Source organism: Telopea speciosissima, chromosome 1 (genome assembly GCF_018873765.1).
Source record: "Telopea speciosissima isolate NSW1024214 ecotype Mountain lineage chromosome 1, Tspe_v1, whole genome shotgun sequence".
Classification (NCBI taxonomy): Eukaryota; Viridiplantae; Streptophyta; class Magnoliopsida; order Proteales; family Proteaceae; genus Telopea; species Telopea speciosissima.
This window is the reverse complement of record NC_057916.1, coordinates 25,482,217-25,503,589: the sequence shown is the minus strand read 5'-3', so window position 1 is coordinate 25,503,589 and position 21,373 is coordinate 25,482,217. Positions and strand designations below refer to the sequence as shown.

At 37.6% G+C, this 21,373-nt stretch overlaps 2 protein-coding genes, 1 long non-coding RNA gene and 1 other non-coding gene across 4 annotated transcripts; 3 read left to right on the top strand and 1 right to left on the bottom strand.

The window, feature by feature from the left end:
• The first annotated feature begins 1,261 nt into the window (after positions 1 to 1,261).
• LOC122648811 (protein ORANGE-LIKE, chloroplastic) lies at positions 1,262 to 11,882 on the top strand. Its single transcript, XM_043842044.1, has 8 exons — positions 1,262 to 1,389; positions 2,121 to 2,235; positions 2,397 to 2,513; positions 2,684 to 2,770; positions 6,951 to 7,027; positions 7,301 to 7,428; positions 7,691 to 7,827; positions 11,671 to 11,882. The coding sequence occupies exons 2-8, from the start codon at positions 2,167 to 2,169 to the stop codon at positions 11,746 to 11,748; spliced, it is 693 nt and encodes a 230-aa protein (XP_043697979.1). The 5' UTR covers positions 1,262 to 1,389; positions 2,121 to 2,166; the 3' UTR covers positions 11,749 to 11,882.
• A 2,641-nt stretch (positions 11,883 to 14,523) lies between these two features.
• TRNAL-UAG lies at positions 14,524 to 14,603 on the top strand. Its single transcript has one exon. It is a non-coding gene; the product is annotated as a tRNA-Leu (tRNA).
• A 2,562-nt stretch (positions 14,604 to 17,165) lies between these two features.
• Positions 17,166 to 21,316, top strand: LOC122639721 (40S ribosomal protein S14-3). Its single transcript, XM_043832647.1, has 6 exons — positions 17,166 to 17,283; positions 18,487 to 18,606; positions 19,262 to 19,307; positions 20,388 to 20,473; positions 20,760 to 20,889; positions 21,087 to 21,316. The coding sequence occupies exons 1-6, from the start codon at positions 17,281 to 17,283 to the stop codon at positions 21,152 to 21,154; spliced, it is 453 nt and encodes a 150-aa protein (XP_043688582.1). The 5' UTR covers positions 17,166 to 17,280; the 3' UTR covers positions 21,155 to 21,316.
• On the bottom strand, positions 18,494 to 18,759 carry LOC122639732. Its single transcript, XR_006329563.1, has 2 exons — positions 18,711 to 18,759; positions 18,494 to 18,679 (listed from the first exon to the last, which is right to left on the bottom strand). It is a non-coding gene; the product is annotated as an uncharacterized LOC122639732 (long non-coding RNA).
• Positions 21,317 to 21,373: the final 57 nt, after the last annotated feature.

The following is a 21,373-nucleotide window of genomic DNA, read 5'->3' as shown; positions in this document are numbered from 1 at the left end:
TTACTGTATACAAATCAAATTTCCAATTCTTTCCTTATCCATGAAGATCCTTGTACAAAGTTGAACAACAAATGGGTTGCTTCTTTTGTTTTCTGTTTTTGAAGATAATCACTGATCCATCCATCTATCAATATAATGCATGTGCATTTCCCCATCTTTGGCACTCCATAACAAAATCATCAAAGCAAGTTTACCATATAGGTCTTCACAACTTATAGGCAGAACACATCAGGATACCATTTGATCCACTTGTTCCTCATGCATTGCACTCATCTGTGAAAGGTTTATGGAAATTCTATGCTGCTTTGGGTTCACACCTTCAAACACTGGCAAAACCCTTCCATCTGACCAACAGATTGTGAGTGTAATATTCTCTCTACATCTAGTTCGTCCTAACCATGTGGTTTTGATTTTCGATAACCATAGACCGAACCAGGGTTGTAACATGAACGTGACATATCATTATCAAAACATGAGGGTTAGACATTGAACATGTGTTGGAAGTTTATAGTATGAAATACAGAAGGTTCACCCATTATTCTAGGATTCACAAACCCCTCCTAGGATTTTAGTATCTTCCAAAATATCCTTTTTCGTCTTCTCCCGCTCCACGGTGAATGGAGATGGAAGAAAACTCGGTCCAAAAATGATAAAGACTCTTAAATCCGTGCACATGCCAGAATAACCAAAATACCCGTGAAATCTTGCCCGACATGTGAAAAAACAGAAAATGGTAGGAGAAAAGACACTATTATATGAAATTCAGCAGTGAAAAACCATGAAAGTGCGATAAAATAATGTACAACATCAAGAAGATATTATCAAAACATTAGGAAATCAAAACCAAATGATGAAAATAAAATTTGAAAACGAAATATATACGATTTTTTTTATTACCAAAAAAAAGAAAAAGAAATATATATGATAGAAAAGTCTTAGAATGAACAGAAAAATTAAAGGAAAAATAACACAGAGCTGTAACAAAATTCCTAAAAAATGACCCTAACAAAAGGAGGTTTTACGTTGTAACTTGTAATAAGTAACATGACCCCGGGGGCAAAGAAAGTTCGATACAAGAATCTATCTCGGTTACAATCAGATTTTCCCGGATCTTTATCCCCTCAATTTTCCCTATTAATAATTCCTCAATTTCTTTTGCACTCTCTGTCCATGCCAGGCACCAAAGTGGACGAAGATGAACTCGCTTGCTCTCGTCTCGTATCTTCCATCTCTTTCTCCTTCGAAGCTCGATTCCTCCAAAACTTCTTTCTTCTCTCATAGGAATACTAAATGCCTCTTTTACTCAGGAAGGAATTTTCGGTCACGAATTATTTTTTGTTCCGAAAAGAGCTCCACTAATTCTTTTTCCTCACGGGAAAACAGCTCCAGGTTTGTCATTTCTTGAAACTTATTTTTTTCTTGCGAAAATTACTAGGTTTTAGGGATTATGTTGATGCTGAAAGAAGTGTTTGCTTTTTTCTTGTTTCCTTCGTCTTACTAGTGGCGAAAATATTAGATGCGCTTAGGTGAACTTCTATTCCTTGCTTTATAATCAATTTGTTATTACGAATCGAATTATCTCCGAAACTGCATAATTAAGCAACAATTTTGCTACCATTTTTTTGATAAAGAACATTTTTCTTCCAATTTAATCTGCCTAGGCTGTTTATAGTAATTCTTTCAATTTCCCGTTATTTAGCACTTGCAGAAAGCTGCAAATTATGCTGATACTTGACATGTTTGTAACATCAATCATCCGTATAGGAGATACAATACTCTTGATTATGTGATTCTCTCTACCCGATATTTGAGTTCTGGGTGAGTTATTACCGGTGTACTGATAAAAAGAATGCGAACTGGAATAGCTATAGTGACAAAATTATTAAAGTGAAATACTAGGGCTTGATTGTGTGAATGCATATCTGAAGGAGGACTATAGAATCACAAACTGAGTGATGTAAAAATTCTAATTATGTTATCCAATGAGAGAGAGTTTTCACAGTTTTCCTTGGCTGAATGATACAAGTGTTTGTTGTTTCTGTCCTTTTCTTGCTTTGTCGTTGTATTTAAGAACTTTCCTAACTAATTCTTCTCTTGTACAAAACTTCCCCAAAAAATAGCTTCTGTATTATAGAAGGACCAGAAACTGTTCAAGATTTTGTTCAGATGCAGATGCAAGAGATTCAAGACAATATAAGGAGTAGGCGGAACAAGATCTTTCTCCTAATGGAAGAGGTGGATTTCTGGAATTTTTTCCTTGTGGTATTTCTAAGTACTTTTTTATTGTAAAGTGTATAAATAAGAGGGCTTGCTATGTTTTAATTCTCATGCAGTTTGAGCTGTATTCATGTTCAGTGTTTTTAATCACTTGGTCCCTGTGTTTATCTTCTGTGTAGGTTAGAAGACTACGAGTACAACAACGCATAAAGAATGCCAAGATTATTGATGATAGCAGCGAAGAGGCAAATGAGATGCCTGAAATCCCATCATCTATTCCTTTTCTTCCTCATGTGGTAATTTTCAAAGACTTTTCCATGAGGGAGGGAGGGAGAGAGGGAGGGAGAGAGAGTCTAGCATGGTCCTCTCTTTCTCTCTCTTTTCTATGTTTATATTTTTAGATTATGTTTCTAACCTGTGTTCTTTATGGTGTTTGTGTGAACTTTTATGTTTTCCTTTGAAGTAGACACCAAAGACATTGAAACAGCTCTACTTAACAAGCTTTTCATTTATATCTGGGATAATCATATTCGGTGGTCTTCTTGCTCCAACAGTAAGTGAACAATTATAAACTTTTATTACTTCTTTAAACATTTCCAATAAGAAACTTTAGAACATGTTTAATTGTGGTACTTTCTATTGAACCTTCATTTTTTCATTTTGTTTTATTTTGTATTTTCTCTAATCACATATCATCTCTAGGATAATCTAAGGATACTAAAAAAAAAAAAAACTCTGTTCAGGGGTGGGGTGGGGCGGGGGTTAGGATCGGAAATATCGTTTTCAGGGATCCTTTGTCTGTAGCTGTGACCTTCTGCTGTGGTCGTCGTCTTGTGTGGCGTCCTTTCTCCTTATGCATTCCATTGACTTAGTGACTCATCTTTTGTATCTCCGTGGATCCGAGTGCGCCTTTCTTCTGTCAAGACATCACAGGGTAGCTCCCTTCTCAGCCTTGTTCCTGTGCGTCCTAATCTGTTACGGGTCTTTTTGGGTGTAGAAAGAGTAGAAAGACAAGAGAGAGGGGAGAGCGGAAGAGAGCTATCTATTCTATATCTCTAGAGAAGGGAGGAGCTTCTCTTATATAGGGGATGGATCTCAAAATTTAATTTAAAATCCGAATCTTGCTGACGTAGGGGGTGACGTCAGTGAATAGTGACGTAAGCAGTGACGTAGGGCGGCGGTCACTGTTCATGGGGTCCATGGTGACGTAGGCAGACGTCGGCTGGAGAGGTCCACTGCTGGGGTCCACTAACGAATCGGATCCGTTGTTGAGTTCATCCGAATCCATTTGAAAATCGGAGCGGACTGGAGAGAGGTTTTCGGCAGCCATTTCTTCCAGGGCTTCTTCGACTTCAGCAAGGAGAGTAGCCGGGACATCTAACAGAGTGAGTGTCTACAGATTCTGGACTAACTCATAGGAGGCGGCGGCAATTTCACAAGGGATCTCGTAATCCATGAGAAATTAGGTGACGAAGATTCGTCGGCCGTCTAAGACAAGGTAACGGTACTTAGAGCATCCATTGGGGAAGATGAGTGTCAATGTTTCTTTGTGTAGAGCAATGAGGGACTATTTGTACAGCTGATCAGCATGGATGAAATGGTTGGTTATGGTAGCTGCTTCGTCTTCATCGGTGATGAGGGCTGGTTCTTGAACTGTGTAATAGGACGCTGGTTGTAGGTGCCAAATCTGATATGGCTGGTAGAAGCGTTCTCTATGTCGCCATCCCAAAGTATTGGTAATGGTGAATTTGAGTCCACCTGAGAATCTCCAATTTGCGGTAGCATGGACGACCATTGTTCTGATCATCATGGGCAATTGGTCAAGGACGGATGTACAGTCACTAGAGAAGACTAGTTGACCTACGAGTCCCCATTCAACAGCAGCAATACTCCAGGGTTCGTGTCCGGGGTAAAAGATCAGACGGTGCTGTTGATGATGTGTTCTCATAATATTTTTTGGGAATTCCAGCATAAAGCTTTTATAGCGCTGGTATTGTTCTTCGTTACAATGACTTTGTATCATTGGGAAGACTTCTCGGGGAAGGATTTCTTGGGCCTTTTTGTATAGGCATATTTTTCTGATTTTAAAGAAGAGGGGATCTTTAAGATGGTCTTCAATGCATTCAGAAATCTGAAGAAAGCTTTGTACTTTCTCAGGAGAAGTAATATCGTTCCAATCAATTTGTTTAATTGAGTCTAATATAATGGTTTGCAAGTCCAGTTGTTTCTGGTAAAAGAAACCAAGGGTTTTAGAGAAAGTGATCCATGACAGAACTGTGTATTTCTCTCTAAGACTTCAGAGAGCTCCGACGCCGAGTGACCTGTTTTCTAGGAGCGGATCGCTGCTGGCCTTTGTTATTTTCTGATCCAGTGCAAGAATGGAGCTAGCCTTTGAGGATGATTTACATCACCTTGCCTTGCGCCAGCTGTGAGACGTGGTGTTCGTGCATTTCACCTCTGTTCCACCTGCTTGTGGCTAGTGCATACTGGCCCTGGTTGTACGACGTATCTGAACACCATTTAGAGTCTTGTTTACTTTTCCTTAGGCTGTTTGTTCTGCTGTTTATCTTTGTGTTGATACGTATCTGTTTTACTGCTGCATCCTCTGGTTGTAGATTTTCGCTTTTATCTTGGTTCTTGATCTCTTATTTTTTATCTTCCTTTGTTTGCTTCTCCATTTGCTGGCCTGAAATCTCTTGCTGTTTTGAGCTATTTTTATCTCTGTTTTCTTTCTGTTGATGCTTCTCCACTTATATATATATATATATATATATATTTTTTTTTTTTTAATTTTTTTAATCTGCCTTTGTTTGCTTCTCCATTTGCTGGCCTGAAATCTCTTGCTGTTTTGAGCTATTTTTTATCTCCATTTGCTGGCCTGAAATCTATTGCTGTTTTGAGCTATTTTTTTTCTCCATTTATTTCTTACGTAAGCTGCAAATGGGTCTAGGGTCCCTAAACCTGTACCCTTATAAGCTGTGGCTTGTCTCATGATGAGAGGATCAGGGATATTGTTGGATGAGCTTCCTGTGAGATTTTAACCAGACCTCTAATTTGCTTGGAAACTTGCAGTGCGTCTTTATTATTCTGTGTAGTCAAGAAAATTTCAGTAGAATTGCAAAAAGCTTTCTTCTTTTTTTTTCTTTCTTGCCCCTCTCTCTTATGGGATAAGAAATGCAAAAATGCAACTCTGATGGTTATAAATCATATTGTCATCGTGACCTTTGGCCTCAAAACCAAGGTATTGCATTGAATTATTGTGAAATGATTGCACATGTTGATCTTTGGGACTGGGTTTTAATGAAATGCGGCTAGGACACTTAAGGAAAAACCTATGCTGATGGATTTTTTAACAGCAGTCCACCTAATAAACAAGTGATAACTCAAGTATAAGTTTCAATGATCTGTACCAGTCTGTTACAATTGAATAATTGAACAGAATGCCTGTAGACCAAGTGTCAGGAAATGGTATTCCAGTTTACAGTAATCAAATAGAAAGCCTACGCAACGAGTGTGAGGGAACCGTTTTGGCTCTCCATAGCTCTTTAAAAGAGGGTCAAAGAGGGACAAGTGGATAAAGTTTCAAATTTCAGATTTTTAAATGAAATCAATGCCCTCTGCATCAGTCAATTATTTATATTAAAATATACTTCAAATATGAATTAAAATAGAAATGATAATATTTTCTTTTGTCGTTACAAATATGGTTTTGTGAACTCTACTCTACTGGTCATTAGATCAATGGGGAGTTTGGTTCCAATCTGACATGATTCCACTGTTGTGTTTTGCAAAAGTCAAAGCAATATTACTAAAATATTATTAAAAAACCCCATACTCGATGGAAAATTAAAAAAGATTAGAGAATATTAGAAAGATATATAAATCTGACACGTGAATTTAATGTATTATTGATAATTTAAAGAAGTTTATCAGAAGGTAGGATCCCCTACCCTCCCCCCCCCCCCCCCCATCCAAAAAAGATAAAGAAGCAGCCTCACAATTCTATAAAGGCTGATAAAGGCCACAAAAAGTGCACGAAAGAAGGTTCTGTACTGCTAGATCCCAACAAAACTAGAATTATGATCCATTTTAGTTGCCTGAAATACAAATCTGTGATGCTGTAAAATATTTGCCTACCAACTCCCAGTCGTGCATGAGCACTTCTCAATATTCCATAGTTGATATTAAAATTTCACACTAAAAGAGGATATTTGGATTTTAAGTTTAAACTTAAGATTCCATGGCTGAAGTTGGCGGGTTGCATTGAAGAAAGAAGGCAGAATGTCCTTCATGTTTTTGGCAGTGAAAAGAAGTGGGGTACAGCGCAAGCATTCCATCTCTTGCCTTACTCCCCTTGAAAGAGAGGAAGGTTTTGGAAAAGGTGCCTATCATTTGAAACCAATATTAAATCCTATCCATCACATTTATTGGTGTTTAGAGTTGTAACTGCCTGCTGGATGAATTGGTAATCTATACTGTTGGTGGTGAGTACTGGCTTATGGACAACTTTTAATCTTGGGATATGTCAGTTTACTGGTCCACCATAGGAAATCTAATTATGATTCCAACATTGTTTAATCAGATTTATTTTTCCCATGTTTTGAGCTTGAAGCATGGAACACGATAAACATATCCTTTATAATAATCAATGTAGATTCTCTTAACTCGGTCTTTACAATCTTTTTTGTGCTCTGAAAGTGGCATTTGTTAGATTCATCTGTTTTCTGTGGCAGCTGGAGCTGAAACTAGGTGTAGGAGGCACCTCATATGAAGATTTTATACGCAACATGCATTTGCCGCTGCAATTAAGGTATTTATTGAAATTCAGTTCATTATATTATAATGACTCAGTATCTACTAATTGCTCATAATTTGGCTTTGGATTTTTTTTTAGTGAACGTGTCACAGTTAACATCTCCCTTTTTTTCTTTTGTAAAGATAAAGAAAGATATTCAATTTTCTCTCCTATTTTATTTCTTGGGGATTTTCTTTTTATTGTTTCATAAGATTTTTTTATACTAGAGTGCAATACTTGTAGTCAGTGTTTATTAGGCTGAATTGCTCTTGTTGAACTATGATCTAGTCAGGTTGATCCGATTGTAGCATCCTTTTCTGGTGGGGCTGTGGGTGTTATTTCAGCTTTGATGTTAATTGAAGCCAATAATGTTGAACAACAAGAGAAGAAAAGATGCAAGTACTGCCATGGAACTGGTATGCATAAACTGGTTTAAAAGAATTTTTGGTTCATCCAAAGAAACAAGTTGCCCATTTTGCAGTTGCACCAGAAAGCTTACTATATTCAATTCATTTCGTTTCCTTTAAATGCTGTAAGCTAATGGAGTAGTTTTACTTGGTGGATCGAACACCCTGGTCTATTCTCACAGATGAACTGCTTCACATTTATGGTGATCGTCTTTGTATTTCTTTGGACCGCTCTCACATGTGAACGGTTGTATGTTCCCATTGACTGCAGGATACTTGGCTTGTGCCCGGTGTTCTGCTTGTGGAGTATGTTTGAGCATTGAACCAATTTCAACATCCAATGATTCAGATCGTCCATTGTGTGCACCTACAACTCAAAGATGTCCAAACTGCTCTGGAGCTGGAAAGGTATAAATTGATAATAAATGCTAAAGTTTTAGGGTATGTGCTACCATAGTTAATTAGTTATGCTTCATTTTCTTGAAATATAGCAAAAAAATAGCCCTGATTTTCTCATTTTCAGGTATGATATTATTTATGATTTGGCGTCTGATATTTAATATTTGAGTAAATTACTCTCTCCTCCCCTCGATTATGCTCTAATGACAAACCCCTCTCCTGGGTTTTGAGTAGTGATTCTCCCCTCCCTTGCATTCCCAAGATTCTATCAATTGTACCCATTCCGTTAAAAATAGCTGTTAAGTGGTGACATCATCCTAAATATATTCAGTAAAACCCCAAAATACCCATATATTTGTGATATTCCAATAATACCCTCTAACAATATCAAAACCCTAAAAACATCTCTAGAAAATGCCGCCGCCACCACGGCTGTATCCACCACCGCCACCACCACTTTCACTTTCATAGCCACCGCTGCCACCATGAAAGAACCTTGCATATGGTTAGGAAACGTCGACGTTGTTAATGAGAATGCCAACATCCAGACCTTCAATGGCTTCCCGAATCTGACGTATCTCCTCGGAAAGGTCACCAGAGAAATAAACCACCACATTCTTGATCTGGGTGTTCCCAACGAAGAAGAATTATGGTGAATTTGGACAAACAGAAGAGACCCAGAAAAGATAAGAAAGAAGAAGGGATTAAGATCGTCTGAGTTGAGGTGAAGTGAAGTGAGGAAGATGGGTTTCGTTTTTGGGAGTCTTGGAAAGGAAGTGGGTCACGGTGATGAGGTGAAGTGAGGAAGATAGTTTAAGTCACTCCAATCACAACTGGAAGCTAAGCCCTACTTTAGGTTAGTTCAATATCATAACACTCTCTCTCTCTCTCTTCCTTCGCAACCAGCTATTGAATTGCCTCTTTAATCAAGGATTCCGCTTCTATATAATCTTCAGGATTCTGTTTGATACTACTCCACAAGTCTACTTCAAGGCTACTTCTTCAATTCTGACTTTTCTAAATCTTGTTTCAGTTATTGCTTTAATTGCACATATTATTGTTTAATCACTAGGTCATACCATTATTAGTTCATTGTTTTGAGCCCTTAAATCACTGCTACCAATTTCTGTTTTCCATCTGGGTTTTCAAGTTTCCTAACCCCAACAGGAAACCTCAATATGTCTCAAATCAGCCACTGTATTGTAATCAAATCTTACTCTCTTATTATCCCTGTTAATTAGACCGCATCGATCAGGTTCAGCCCCAACCAGATTTGTTCCGACTATCAACTTTCTCTAATCTGGTTCTAATTCCTAACCTTGTGGTTCTGGAATTCTTCTATGCTGCACTATGAAAGAGAATTCCATCAATAAAGACTACAGAGTGATCTGCAATTGAGGAATAAATAAGAAAAAAAAGAAGGCCCTATAAAGAATCTAATCTGGGTTTGTTCGAATTAGCTAGGATTTGTTGAGATTAGTAAAGATTTGACAAGAAACAGAGACTGATAACATAAAATCCTCAATGGACATCTCTGAAAGTAGGAAGAGGAGAGACGATGAGTTATGGATCAGTAGCATTCCTTTTAAATGGATAGGGATGATCAATTTATAATGAAAAGTGATTTTATATTTTCTATTTTTGAATCAACCGATTGGGGGTAGAGTTGCAGGCGGAGTTGCAAGAGGAAGAAGGAGATCAGAGGGTAATATAGTCTTTTTATAACACTTAACAGCCCTTTTTAACGGAATGGGTACGGTTGATAGAATCTAAGGAATGCAGGGGAGGGGAGAGTCATTATCCAAAATCCAGGGGAGGGTTTGTCATTAGAGCATAATCGAGGGGAGGGGGGAGTAATTTACTCTTAATATTTTCCCATGGCGCACATTCTGAAGCGGAAAAAAAAATGTATAAAGATGTTGAATCCTTATAGGGTATGGGTCACCCCTATGCCCTACCCACAAAAACTGCACTAAGGTAACATACTGTCAGATGGGGAAGGAAGTTCCGAAACAGGATAAAATTAGGGTAATTTGCATTGCAGGTACGCAAAGTTTGGCGATTTGGCATCCAAGGTGCCTTTTTTGTTTTCTCTATTGCCACTGATATACCCAAACCCATTAAGCATCGTCAAGATCGGCTAACCCAAGGTTGATTCTTACAAAAATGCTCATTAATAAATACAGAAGCACTGCCAAATCAATCGAATCGGTCCCTTCTTCATCTTCTTTTTCATGGCCATGGCATTCAACCACTTCAAAACCATCCGCCCTCACACCCTCGTGTGGTTTTTCTGTTGCTGCCTGCTGGTTGATGGGGAAGATGTGCAATGGAACCTTCAATTCTACTTCCTCTCTCTCTCCAATTCCTTGCGTCTCTGTTCTGTATATCTCTCTTGGATAGTCATTGTGAGCATAACAGTGGAGCTCACCACTGCGAAAGAAAAAATTGGAGGCATGGGAAAGAAATCAGATGGATCAAGATGGATCTTATCGGTTTCATGAAGAACATATTTTTGGTTTTAATTGGAGTTGCAATAAAGATCAAGCTCCAGAGGACTTGGGCCAAGGAAAAGAAGAGAAATTTGAAAAAGGCTCCCTCCATAGAGTCTGGCTGCGAAAGACGATATTTGGATTCTCTCGCAATTTAAAGTACAATTAGGGTCCCTGATGCTGCCTTTTCAAGAAATGTGAGAGCGATGCAATTGAGCTCTCGGGGTGGTGAGTAAATGCACAAGGGCAGCCTGCTGTTTGTGGGAACAGAGCATCACTTTCTGTCTTCCCCAATACAGGGAGGAGCATTAGCTTTGAGGCTTAAAGACGGCTATTCAGTATGGTGCTTCAGCTGTTCAATGTATCTTGCACTGTGATTCAAGCTCTCTGGAAGGATATTTCATCATGCTTGATAGCAATTCAACCAATTGTCCATGATATAAGGGTCTTAGTTTGTCCCCTGCGGGTTTGCCATTTCTATCACATGCCAAGGGATTCCAATACCACAGAGCATTTTAATGTTTTTAATGCAAAGTGGGCTTGTCTTTCTCAATTGGGATGCCTCTTGCCTTTGGAGTTGATTCCTTTTGCATATCAGTTCTGTCCTTTGGGCATCATTAGTTTTCCCTAAATGGTTTTGGAGTCGGGGAAACAAATCTGGACCAGTTTCCTTCATCCAGTTAATGAGATACAGAAGGGTAAAATGACATTTTAGAATTATTTTAAAAGTCAAATGAGGGCAAGGCTTAGCCCTACCCTAGTTAGTTTTGGTATGCTGGTGCAAAATCGAGAAACTAAGCACCTCAAGGCCAAATCGCCAAACATCGAGTACTGCAATGCAAATTACTCATTATGTAATCAGCTGTATGACACATTGATTGTATTTGCTGTTTATGTGAACCCCTTTCATTTGTTTTGTCCAGCAGTGTATGAAAACTATAGACCAAGGATATCCTTCATAGGTAGCCATTGCTGGATAACCATGCTGTTGGTAGTGGAGCCTTGATCCCCTCTTTTCTTAGTGATAGAGGAGTAGGTTGCCATTCTTGTGCTTGCACTTCAAGCTATCACGGTTTCCTGTATGATTCCAGAATCCAGTCCTAGCAGTCTATGGGCAGCTAAAATATTGGTATCTCAAAAACTGAATTTTTATGGATGGGAAAGCAGCTCTGTGGCATTATACTACAGGGGTGCCTTGGAGTGCTTTTTTGTTTTTTTGTGTCAACTGGGATTTGGCCATAAAATTCCTACATGGACCACTGACTGGGTTTCTTTGCAACTGATGTGGCGTCTGTAGGGATATTATATTTTCTTTAGTTGTGTTGATACTATTTGACTGGTCCCTCATGTTTATTTCTAGGTGATGTGCCCTACATGCCTGTGCACTGGAATGGCTATGGCAAGCGAACATGATCCTCGGATAGATCCATTTGATTGATAAAGGAATTGGATGCTGATGTTCCGTGACATTCAGTCTCATGGTTTCTCTTTGTAATTAAACAATAAATATATACTTGGAAAGACTTGTTTTCCCACAGGTTTTTATATATATATAATTAGATATCAGATAAATATATATATAATAATCCTTAAAAGAGTTAGACTTGTTTTCCCACGGGTTTTTATATATATATAATTAGATATCAGATAAATATATATATATAATAATCCTTAAATAGTTAGGTTGCAACTGTGTGAATCATCTTGAGCAGGCAGGTTGTGGGAAACTTGATCTGGTTGCTAAATGCCTTAATTGTATTGTATTGTTTTCGGTGTCTCCTTTCTTGATCTTAATCAGGAAGGAGGCTATTCCTAGTTTTTGATTGGATTCTCGATGAGCAAACTGCTACACAGGTCATGATAGAACCATAACACAGCAACTCCGGATGTGTTCAAGGTTCGTTATTCTTCACAGGATTCCTGTAAGCAAATTTGAGGCTCTGTTTGGTTGCAAGGGGAATTAAAGGGAAGGGAAGGAAAATTTTTCAAATCTTAAAAAGAAACATTTGTAATCATTACCCCATGTGAGTGTATAAATTACTTAAATTTCTTATCATATTTAGTAAAAATATATTTTACATGTAATATTTATTTTACATTTTAAACCAAAGGGAAATGGATGCAAAGTAAAGTGAAATTTAATAACCAAATATGAAATGATTTAGAGTTTGATATATTATCACATGGTGTCACATGGGGTAATGATTAAAAAATATTTTTTTTTAACCAGAAAAGCTCAATTGTCATGTTTGTTGGATTATTTAGGCAGATCCAAGCAACCCAATTGCCTAGCCCCGATGGTCTCTTCGGAATATATTCTAAAGAACTAGGGATGTAAATGGAGCGAATTTTCGGAAGGTGCCAGCTATGTTTTGGAAGTGAATTCCACTTCCACCTTGTGGGGGAAGGTGTAAGCATGTGGGCTGTGGGATGGTAAGGGGTTGGGCATGCATATATAAACACACTTCTTATTCCCAAAATAAGGGAAGTTTTTTTTTTTTTTTTTTTTTTTTTTGTTGAGTGGTAAAGGGGAATATTATTGTAAAATCGGGCAAAAGGAGCACTAGACATCTTGATTACAAAGATGCATAAGCTAAGGAGAGGAGATAAACCAACCTGTCTTATTTGTTCTAGACAAGGTCTTCTTGGCTAGAGAGAGAGTCAACGACACTATTTGCTTCTCTAGAGAAACAAATAAAAGAGCATCCAGTGAGATGGGATTAGTCAATTTAATTTTAATCATATTAAACAGAATAATTACGACAAACAGTGTCCATAGTCACAACTCACAAGACCTCTACCATGTGAATTACAAGCTGAAGTTCTTAGATTGTATACTACATGTAAGTGTTGTTGTTTAATATAAAAAGGGGGGAAGTGTTTTCTATGAGGGAGCGTGGCCTCAGTGCACGTGGAAGCACCAAGTGGGGTGATCATTTCGAATTTCATGGGGGCAAGGCAATTATTTTGCATTTCATGGGGGCACAGAAACCATTTTCCCTGTAAAAAGTTACAGACAATAAGGATTGCCAAAGTTTTTAAACTGCTAAAACAGTACAAAAATACTCCCATAGCCACACTAAGCACTAGTGATCGTCAAACCCCCTCGCTAAATCTCCAATAATGGTCCATAAGTCGAGCTCTACGAATCCCATTTCCATTGCCTCGAACAATTCTTTGTTGAAAGTTTCGTAATGTCACCTCTTGTTTACATCCTGTTTCACCGAAAACCATAAAACCCTAAATTATAGTGTGATTAAAGCAAATGAGGATATAATTCTTGTCAAGTGATTAGATATGTCATAGATAACTAATAGAGGATGATTTCTTTTTGGTAAATACTAATAGAGGGTGTTCATGTGCAGTGACTTTGAACCAAGAAGGGGAGGACCATAAAAACAAAGAGGGTGAGAGACTATATGGATGAAGGTTCTTGATAGACCGAGGTTCCAAGATCCTTATTTCAGATGTTCATTTTTTTATGTTGGCGATAGTCACAGAAGGACTAGGCTTATGGCCTGAAAAACAAGACTTGATTGCGAGTTAACCAGATGAAGTAAAAGAGGAGTGAATTTGGAGTGGATACACCAATAGTATAGCTTTTTCGAAGGAGGAACTAAGATCTCTTTCTTTTTAGTCATATGATGGATTGATAGGTTAATGACTTAATTGTCTCATAGATTTGGGGCCTTCTTCATAGTCTACCTATCAAATTCTATGACTTCTAGTTCTCAGAACTGTATGGCACACCATGCATACACGACTAGTGTGCAGTTTCATGTCTTGAAGGAGGGGTATTATGGAAAAACATTAAAAATAAGGGATATATGAGATATTTTATAGAGATGGTATCACAGTAATCTTAATCTTATGAGGGGTGTCCACATGCAATTTTAAAATTAAACTATCCTTGTACAAATCTTTTACTCTGAAAATAGTCCAAAATTTTGATAATTGATCGATGAAGATGCAATGGACTTAATACACCAAGTCCCCACTGCCAATCTGCCATGTAGTGTGTATTTGAACACATTAGCATTATTCTTACACATGGTAAAATTGGATTTAGAGCTTAGAGTAAAGGAGATAACACACTGCAAAATGAGTAGATGAGAGTTGAGATCGGTGGGGTTAAAATGGTTTTGTTGCTACGTTTAATTAAGTACAAATTTTATTTTTAGTCAAATACTAAACACCAAGTTAGTGTCGCTAAGACAGTTTGGCCGAGTGGTCTAAGGCGCCAGATTTAGGCTCTGGTCCGAAAGGGCGTGGGTTCAAATCCCACAGCTGTCATATCGTTTTTGTTTTTTTTTTTTATTTTATTTAAGAGAAAAAGCTCTCTGTACAAAAAACTACTTCCTTTTATTTAATATTTTATAATTACACCTTCAATAATTAATGTTCAAAATTTCAAATTATTTTTTGTAAGTCATTTCCTGAAATAATTAATGTTCAAATTTTATAACATGGATTGTGGTTAAGCCATGGTTATATTCTTATTTTCTAGGCAAATTTTTTTTCTTGCAGCCAAAATGTACCATATGGCCTCTCACAATGAGTTATTTATTTATTATTTTTTCTCTCTCCCATATCTGACCATGTGGGTCCCTATAAATGATACTCTGCCCGCACTCCCTAATCTAGTGGCAGTGGGGAACCCTCACCGACTCATCCTATTCCTTAAAATTATAGAAATGACTTGCTATGTGTTTTGGAAAAAAAAAATGGTGTTTTGAAGAGACTATAAACCCCGTTTGTTTATAGGGGAAGGTGTGGTGGAATTGTTGGGAAAATGGAACCCACATGTTTGTAGGATTTTGTTGGAGGTGGAAATGTTGGAGGTATAATTTTACTTTTCCCATGAACATGAATCAAAATCCTACCAAATACCACCAATTTAGTGGGACTTCAGATGACAAAGAGGTGAGATTTTGAAGTGCCATATCAGCAGACAAAATAATTAATGACGTTCCCTAAACTTTTGTAAGTTCACCGACCCAAATTAAATAATCAAGATTGAGGTGGGATTTTGAACTATCACATAAACAATTTCCACCCCAATTCTTCCACCTCACCTAAGTCCCCTCTAACAAACTGGGCTTATATGTTTGGAAGGGTTGTGGTTCATAGTGATTCATTTCCCTCCTTAACCTTTAATTTTATCATGACTCTAGAACTAGATTCACTAGATTGCTGTTTATATAGGTTGGAGGATGGGTTTTTTTTTTTTCTTTTTTCGTAGAATGGAGGATGGGTTACCATGCAGTTAATGTATTGTATGCCTTCCCGCAATAGTTTTTATGTAGGGGTGTAACCAATTAGACCCGTAGTTTAAAAAAAAACAAGAAAAAAAAATTAGACCCATAGTTCGCTAATTATATTTGTATAATATGTGTATCCGAATATATCATTTTTTTAGAAAATTTTCCATAGATGTAGAAAATTAGCAATTTATATGAATAAGTATTATACGCATAATACACATAAAAAAAAAAAAACGATCTTCTTCTTTGTTTTGTTGAATCTCGTTTTTTCATCGAATCATTTTCCTGCTCTCTCAGACAATCTTTCTCGTCTTCTATGAGTTTGATTGTCAAACTCAAATTCTCGTATGAGAACCATTATCATACGCTTAATGGTGCAAAGATGGAATCCAAGAGAGCGAGTGGATTCCATTCGTGCGCCCTTAAAGGGTGGTATGAGAATAGTTTGTGTACAAAAACCTGAGCCAGCCTTCGAGTTTGATGGGTCGAGGACTCCCGAACACTCACAAGCCTAAGAGCTTATGAAAAGACATCACTTCTGAATTCTAATTTATATAATGTATATGGATGAAGATATTAATCCTATGGCTTTTTTTTTTTTGGTTGAAATGTTAATCCGATGGCTATGATCAAGAAATGATTAAAAGGGTTCAAATTGGGTGAACCTTAGACTTACATTTTTTTTAATGAAATTATAATCACACACACCACACATCAATCCTAAAAGGTTAATTGACTTTTAGGACCATGGAATGGTGGATATACACACCACACACCATACGCACACACTTCAGACTTGCACTTGCCTCTAGGTTCCTCTATCATTAGAGGGTCCCCCCCTTTAATCACTTAATCTATGAACTCATAGATCACATGTAAACCGACTGTATACCAGAAGTAAACACATTACAAATTGAAATTGTAACCATTTTCCAAATTTGGCATTACACTACATGTAAACCGGATAATAAAAATCGAATAAAAACCAGTAAAACTGAGCTGATGCAAAACGATTCCCCTATTCAATTCGATTTTGATTTGCATCTTTGCAAAATATAAACCAAACTAGAATCAGACTGAATATTTGCCCCTTCCAGTTAGGGATGTAAATGAATAGCCGAAATCCGTTTCCGTATCTGTTTAGCACTATCCGAATCCGTCCGAAAACTAAATGAATACAGATACGAATAGGCTATAGCTATCCGAAAAACTATATTTACATGTAAACGGATAAAATATCCGATCCGTATCCATTTAGCACTATCCGAATTCGTTCGAAAACTAATCGGATGCGGATGCGGATATAGCACTATTCAAGCCGAATCCGATCCATTTACATCCCTACTTCCAGTCATGTGTTGGGCACAGGCCCCGTGCGACCCGACAGCATTGTTTTTATGCTTTTTTTTAAAATTAACCCATGAAAGGAAAAGGGTAGGATTTACCCAAAAAAAAAGAAAAAAAAAAGAAAAGGGTAGGGCGGGTTTAGAGCTTTTACTCGGGCTTTGAGGGTTTCTTTGGCATTTTCTTCAAAGACGAGGGGTATTCTATCATTTAAGCTTTTATCCATCTAAAACCCTAAAATCATACCTGGTATAAAATGCTACTGAGATGCGCCATTTTCACTCCTCGTTCATTGTAGGGTTGCGGAAAGAAGAGAAGCGCACCAATCTCTAACCCTCGCGGCAATCTATCTGTTCGAAGCTATGGTAAGCGTGCAACAATCTTGCTTTCTGTTATCATCATTCATTAAACGTAGTTACCCGTGGCCGTGTATGCTGTTGATCTGTGTGTTTGCTTTGTTTCAAACGGAATTTTATGATTGAATCAGTTGCGGAGAACCTTAAATGTTGATCTGCGTGTTGTATTACTTCTCAGATATGAATACCTGATAGTTTTGTTTACGTATTTTGTCTAGCTTCAGTATTCAACTCTAGCGTCCCTGCTCGAATATTCATGTGCATTTCTGTATCGATACTAGTTTTATGCTGTTACGCTTACTCAAGAAGTTCTTATCTCTTTCCATTCATATATGGAGATTCGATTCACTGATCCTTGAGCTTGGATTCTCGAGGCTTTTTGTCCTGGGGGGGGGGGGTGGTGGGGGGTTTGGACTCGGGGCTCTTGTTTGTGTACAACGAAGATTGATCGACTGAAAATCCGTTTGTGTTACTTTTTAGCCTAAATCCTATGATTTATTACTTCCGAATTTGTTTAACTGCGGCCTTGCTTGATATCATCAGCAACCGAGTTTCTCAATTGGAACTGTTGACCTTCTTATGTCTTATGTCTTATAATATTGGTATCTAGGTTGCAGATCTAAACTTGTGCCGCTATAATATTCGTGCTATAGTCTGCAGGGCTTCCATCCGCCATTTTCCCTTTTGGGTTCTCCATAGTAGTGATATAATACCCTCACAATGTGGGTTAATTTTCTTTGCACTGGAGGAGCAAATAAATTTATTCCAAAATTGAACAATGAAATGTTCTATTAATCTTTTAGCAAATAAGAAGAGTGTTGAGGGTCCCTGATTCACTTAACATTATTATTTATGCATTTTTATAGAGTGATAATTGAATGTGAATTGCAAATTAAAACCATGCTTGTATTCTTAGAGCTATATATATGAATGTAGTTTGTGACCTGCTAATGTGATCCTTGTAAGATGATAGGATGATCAATTGATGAGATTCACTGTTGGGATTGGTAACATCCCTTTCCAAGGCATTTATTGAAATAGGATATATATATGAGCATGTCATGTTATTCGGGACTTTGTATTTCCCGAACTATTGCTGGAGTACATGTAATACTTTCCATTTGTGAATTGAAAAGAAGGAAGAAAAGTATAAATGTCTTTCATGTTATGAATAATTGCTTATAACTTTTTGTGTATGTTTGGAATATCCAGTCGAAGAGGAAGGTCAGGGAGCCAAAGGAGGAAAATGTGACACTCGGTCCTGCTGTCCGTGATGGGGAGCATGTTTTTGGTGTTGCTCATATTTTTGCATCGTTTAATGACACATTCATTGTAAGTATTAATGTGTTCATATTAACTGATGAGAAATTATTTACAAAGAAGGTTGCCATAGTGCCATTCAGATCTCAACTGGCAGACTGGGATCTTATGGACACCTGCTTTCATCTGTATTTAGGTTTTGTTTGATTGTCTGATTGTTTAGAGTGTGTTGGAGTGTGTTAGAGAGTTAAAAAGTGAAATATAAGAAATTAGATACAATTGTAATTGATGTTTTCTTTTACATGAAGATGTGGTTGGCACCCACGGCTGCTTGGGTTTACTGTTGGAGAGTTGCAACATTCTGCCAAAATGGGTCTGATTAAGTAACATTTCTAACAAACTTTGTCGGGGATGTAGAGGGAGCATTGGAATGGTACAAAATTTGAGGTTTAAACATACTGAACAACCAAAAGACTGAATAAGTACTGTAGTAATAAAATAAAGTGCAATATTCCTATATTTTCTTGACAATCAATCACAGCCCTCAGTAAAGACACCTAAAGTATTGAGTTGATTGACCTAAAGTATGGAGTTGATTGACCTAAAGTATGGAGTTGATTGGACCTTAATTGCACCTGATTTGCTTGTTCTGAATTACTGGTTTTGTCAAGTTCAATTTTGGTGTGCTTGATCACAAATGCTAATGAGTTTTATATATGAACTGCAGCATGTTACTGATTTATCTGGAAGAGAAACACTTGTACGAATCACTGGTATGTGTAGTTTAGCTTACATATGTTTTCAATTTTATCTATGCTTTTTGTTTTTATTTTTTGGTTGCAATTATTTCTGAGCTGGATTGGGCAATTGCTGAATTTCAAATATGGCCGGTCCCATAGTTTGGGCCTGATGTAGTCCAGTATGCTTTTGGCTTAATTATTTTGTTATTTTTGCATATTATATTAATATATTTTCATCTTTTTTTGCATTTTAAAGTATGATGACTTTGTGCATTAGTCTCTTGATTGGTTTGGATTGGGGTCATTTGTGAAATGGACACTTTATTGCGCATCAGGTCACTGTAGTGTATTGTGCCTTGGACTGTGCCCCTTGTCTGCATTGTATTTGGAACTCCCAAGGAACTGTGTCTATTGAATACACCATCTGAGTGCACTTGGTCATTAGTCTTGGTAATCAATGTTCCATACAATCTGCTTTGTGTTAAGTTGGACTCCCCTAACAAATTTTAGGACATATTAACCCAAATGAGGAGGTTTGGTGGTGAGTTTTAGAGGCTGTCTCCCCTGTTGGAGGTCCATGGGGATTAAACAGTTCAATCATCTCTTTTCATCGAGAGTCAGTAAAGAAATGTAATAACATTCTTAACAGTTTTTTGTTTAGAAAAGTGGGGTGTGTGTGTGTGTGTGTGTGTGGAGGAGGATTTGCCTGTTTATCACGGAGGCATATAATTCATTTCATTCCTTACCCTCTGGGAAAAGTAGGTGAGAATTAAAGCATGTTCCTACTTTTTTGTCGAAACTAGTAAAGGTCTCTGTTTCTGTCCCAAACCTCTGTCCTACATTGTACCGGGTGGTTATCCTTGCCACAAATACCAAGTCCAAATGCTGCTCTTTTTGAGTGAGCCAAAATTTTCTTTTGGCTGTAGTCTCACGTCTACGTCAACTTCCTTTGTGTAGCCATTTTCTCTTTCACCCCTAAGTGTTAATGTGCATACTCATACATGCTACAATATTGGTTCATTATTCCTGTTAGTCGTTTTTTTAGGTTAACGTTCACAAAGGACTCGTACATATATTGTGTCTTACTAGAGCTTCATGATCTTTCCTTTTCAGGTGGCATGAAGGTCAAGGCTGATAGGGATGAGTCATCTCCATATGCAGCCATGCTTGCAGCGCAGGATGTTGCGCAACGATGCAAGGTGTGAATAATACTGCATTCATTAGACATTATCATGCCTGAGTTTGTTATCTATACTTCCTAAATTTTCTTTTAAGAGCTTACTGGCTCGTAGTTCAATGCCTAAATCATTGGTATTAAAAAGAAGGAAATTTACCCCAAAAAAAATGAAAGAAGGAAATGAAAAAGCAAGAGAAAACAATTGCTTGTGTCTAATTTCACCGTCTACCCTTCTTTTAATCATGCATCCTCTTGACTCAGTTCCACCCAAAGAACGAAAACTTTAACTCGGTTTCAATTCTCTGTAGGAACTTGGCATCACAGCTCTGCATATCAAGCTTCGTGCCACGGGAGGCAACAAGACAAAGACACCTGGTCCAGGTGCCCAGTCTGCACTTAGGGCCCTTGCGCGATCTGGAATGAGGATTGGCCGCATAGGTAAAACTCTTACCATTAACAGCAACACTTACCTCTTGCTATCAGCATACTTTAGGAATTTTATGTCTGAAGAAATTCACTGTGCTTCTTTGCATTTTTCAAATATTTTGTATATTGGATTATTTGCATGGGGAAATTGATGTCTTCCATTTTTTTGGAGTAATATAATATTAATCTCTTATCTTTGTTTGTTTCAGAGGATGTGACTCCGATACCCACTGACAGCACACGCAGAAAGGGTGGTAGAAGAGGAAGGAGGCTGTGAGCCATTTATTTTATCCAAATCATTGTGGTGGTGGAGCAAGTGGTGGTGTTTCTCGTATCTGAGACAGTAGTTTGTTTTTAGTTATCAGTGAACAATTTTGTAGTTTTGACAATTCTCGGTTATGTGAAATTATTTTTCTCCTATAAAAGTGAAGTATTACTCCGGCTAATATTTTGTTGGTAACTTGGTATGGTAGGATGGATACCATTTCAGATGCAT

What these genes read in the sequence shown, in the direction of transcription:
- LOC122648811 (XM_043842044.1), top strand. Translation starts at nt 2,167, where the DNA reads ATGCAGATGCAAGAGATTCAAGACAATATAAGGAGTAGGCGGAACAAG. An exon ending in GTGGTCTTCTTGCTCCAACA is followed by an intron (nt 2,771 to 6,950) that starts GTAAGTGAACAA and finishes TTTCTGTGGCAG; the next exon opens with CTGGAGCTGAAACTAGGTGT. An exon ending in ACTGCTCTGGAGCTGGAAAG is followed by an intron (nt 7,828 to 11,670) that starts GTATAAATTGAT and finishes GTTTATTTCTAG; the next exon opens with GTGATGTGCCCTACATGCCT.
- LOC122639721 (XM_043832647.1), top strand. An exon ending in CGTTTAATGACACATTCATT is followed by an intron (nt 18,607 to 19,261) that starts GTAAGTATTAAT and finishes TATGAACTGCAG; the next exon opens with CATGTTACTGATTTATCTGG. An exon ending in AACACTTGTACGAATCACTG is followed by an intron (nt 19,308 to 20,387) that starts GTATGTGTAGTT and finishes TTTCCTTTTCAG; the next exon opens with GTGGCATGAAGGTCAAGGCT.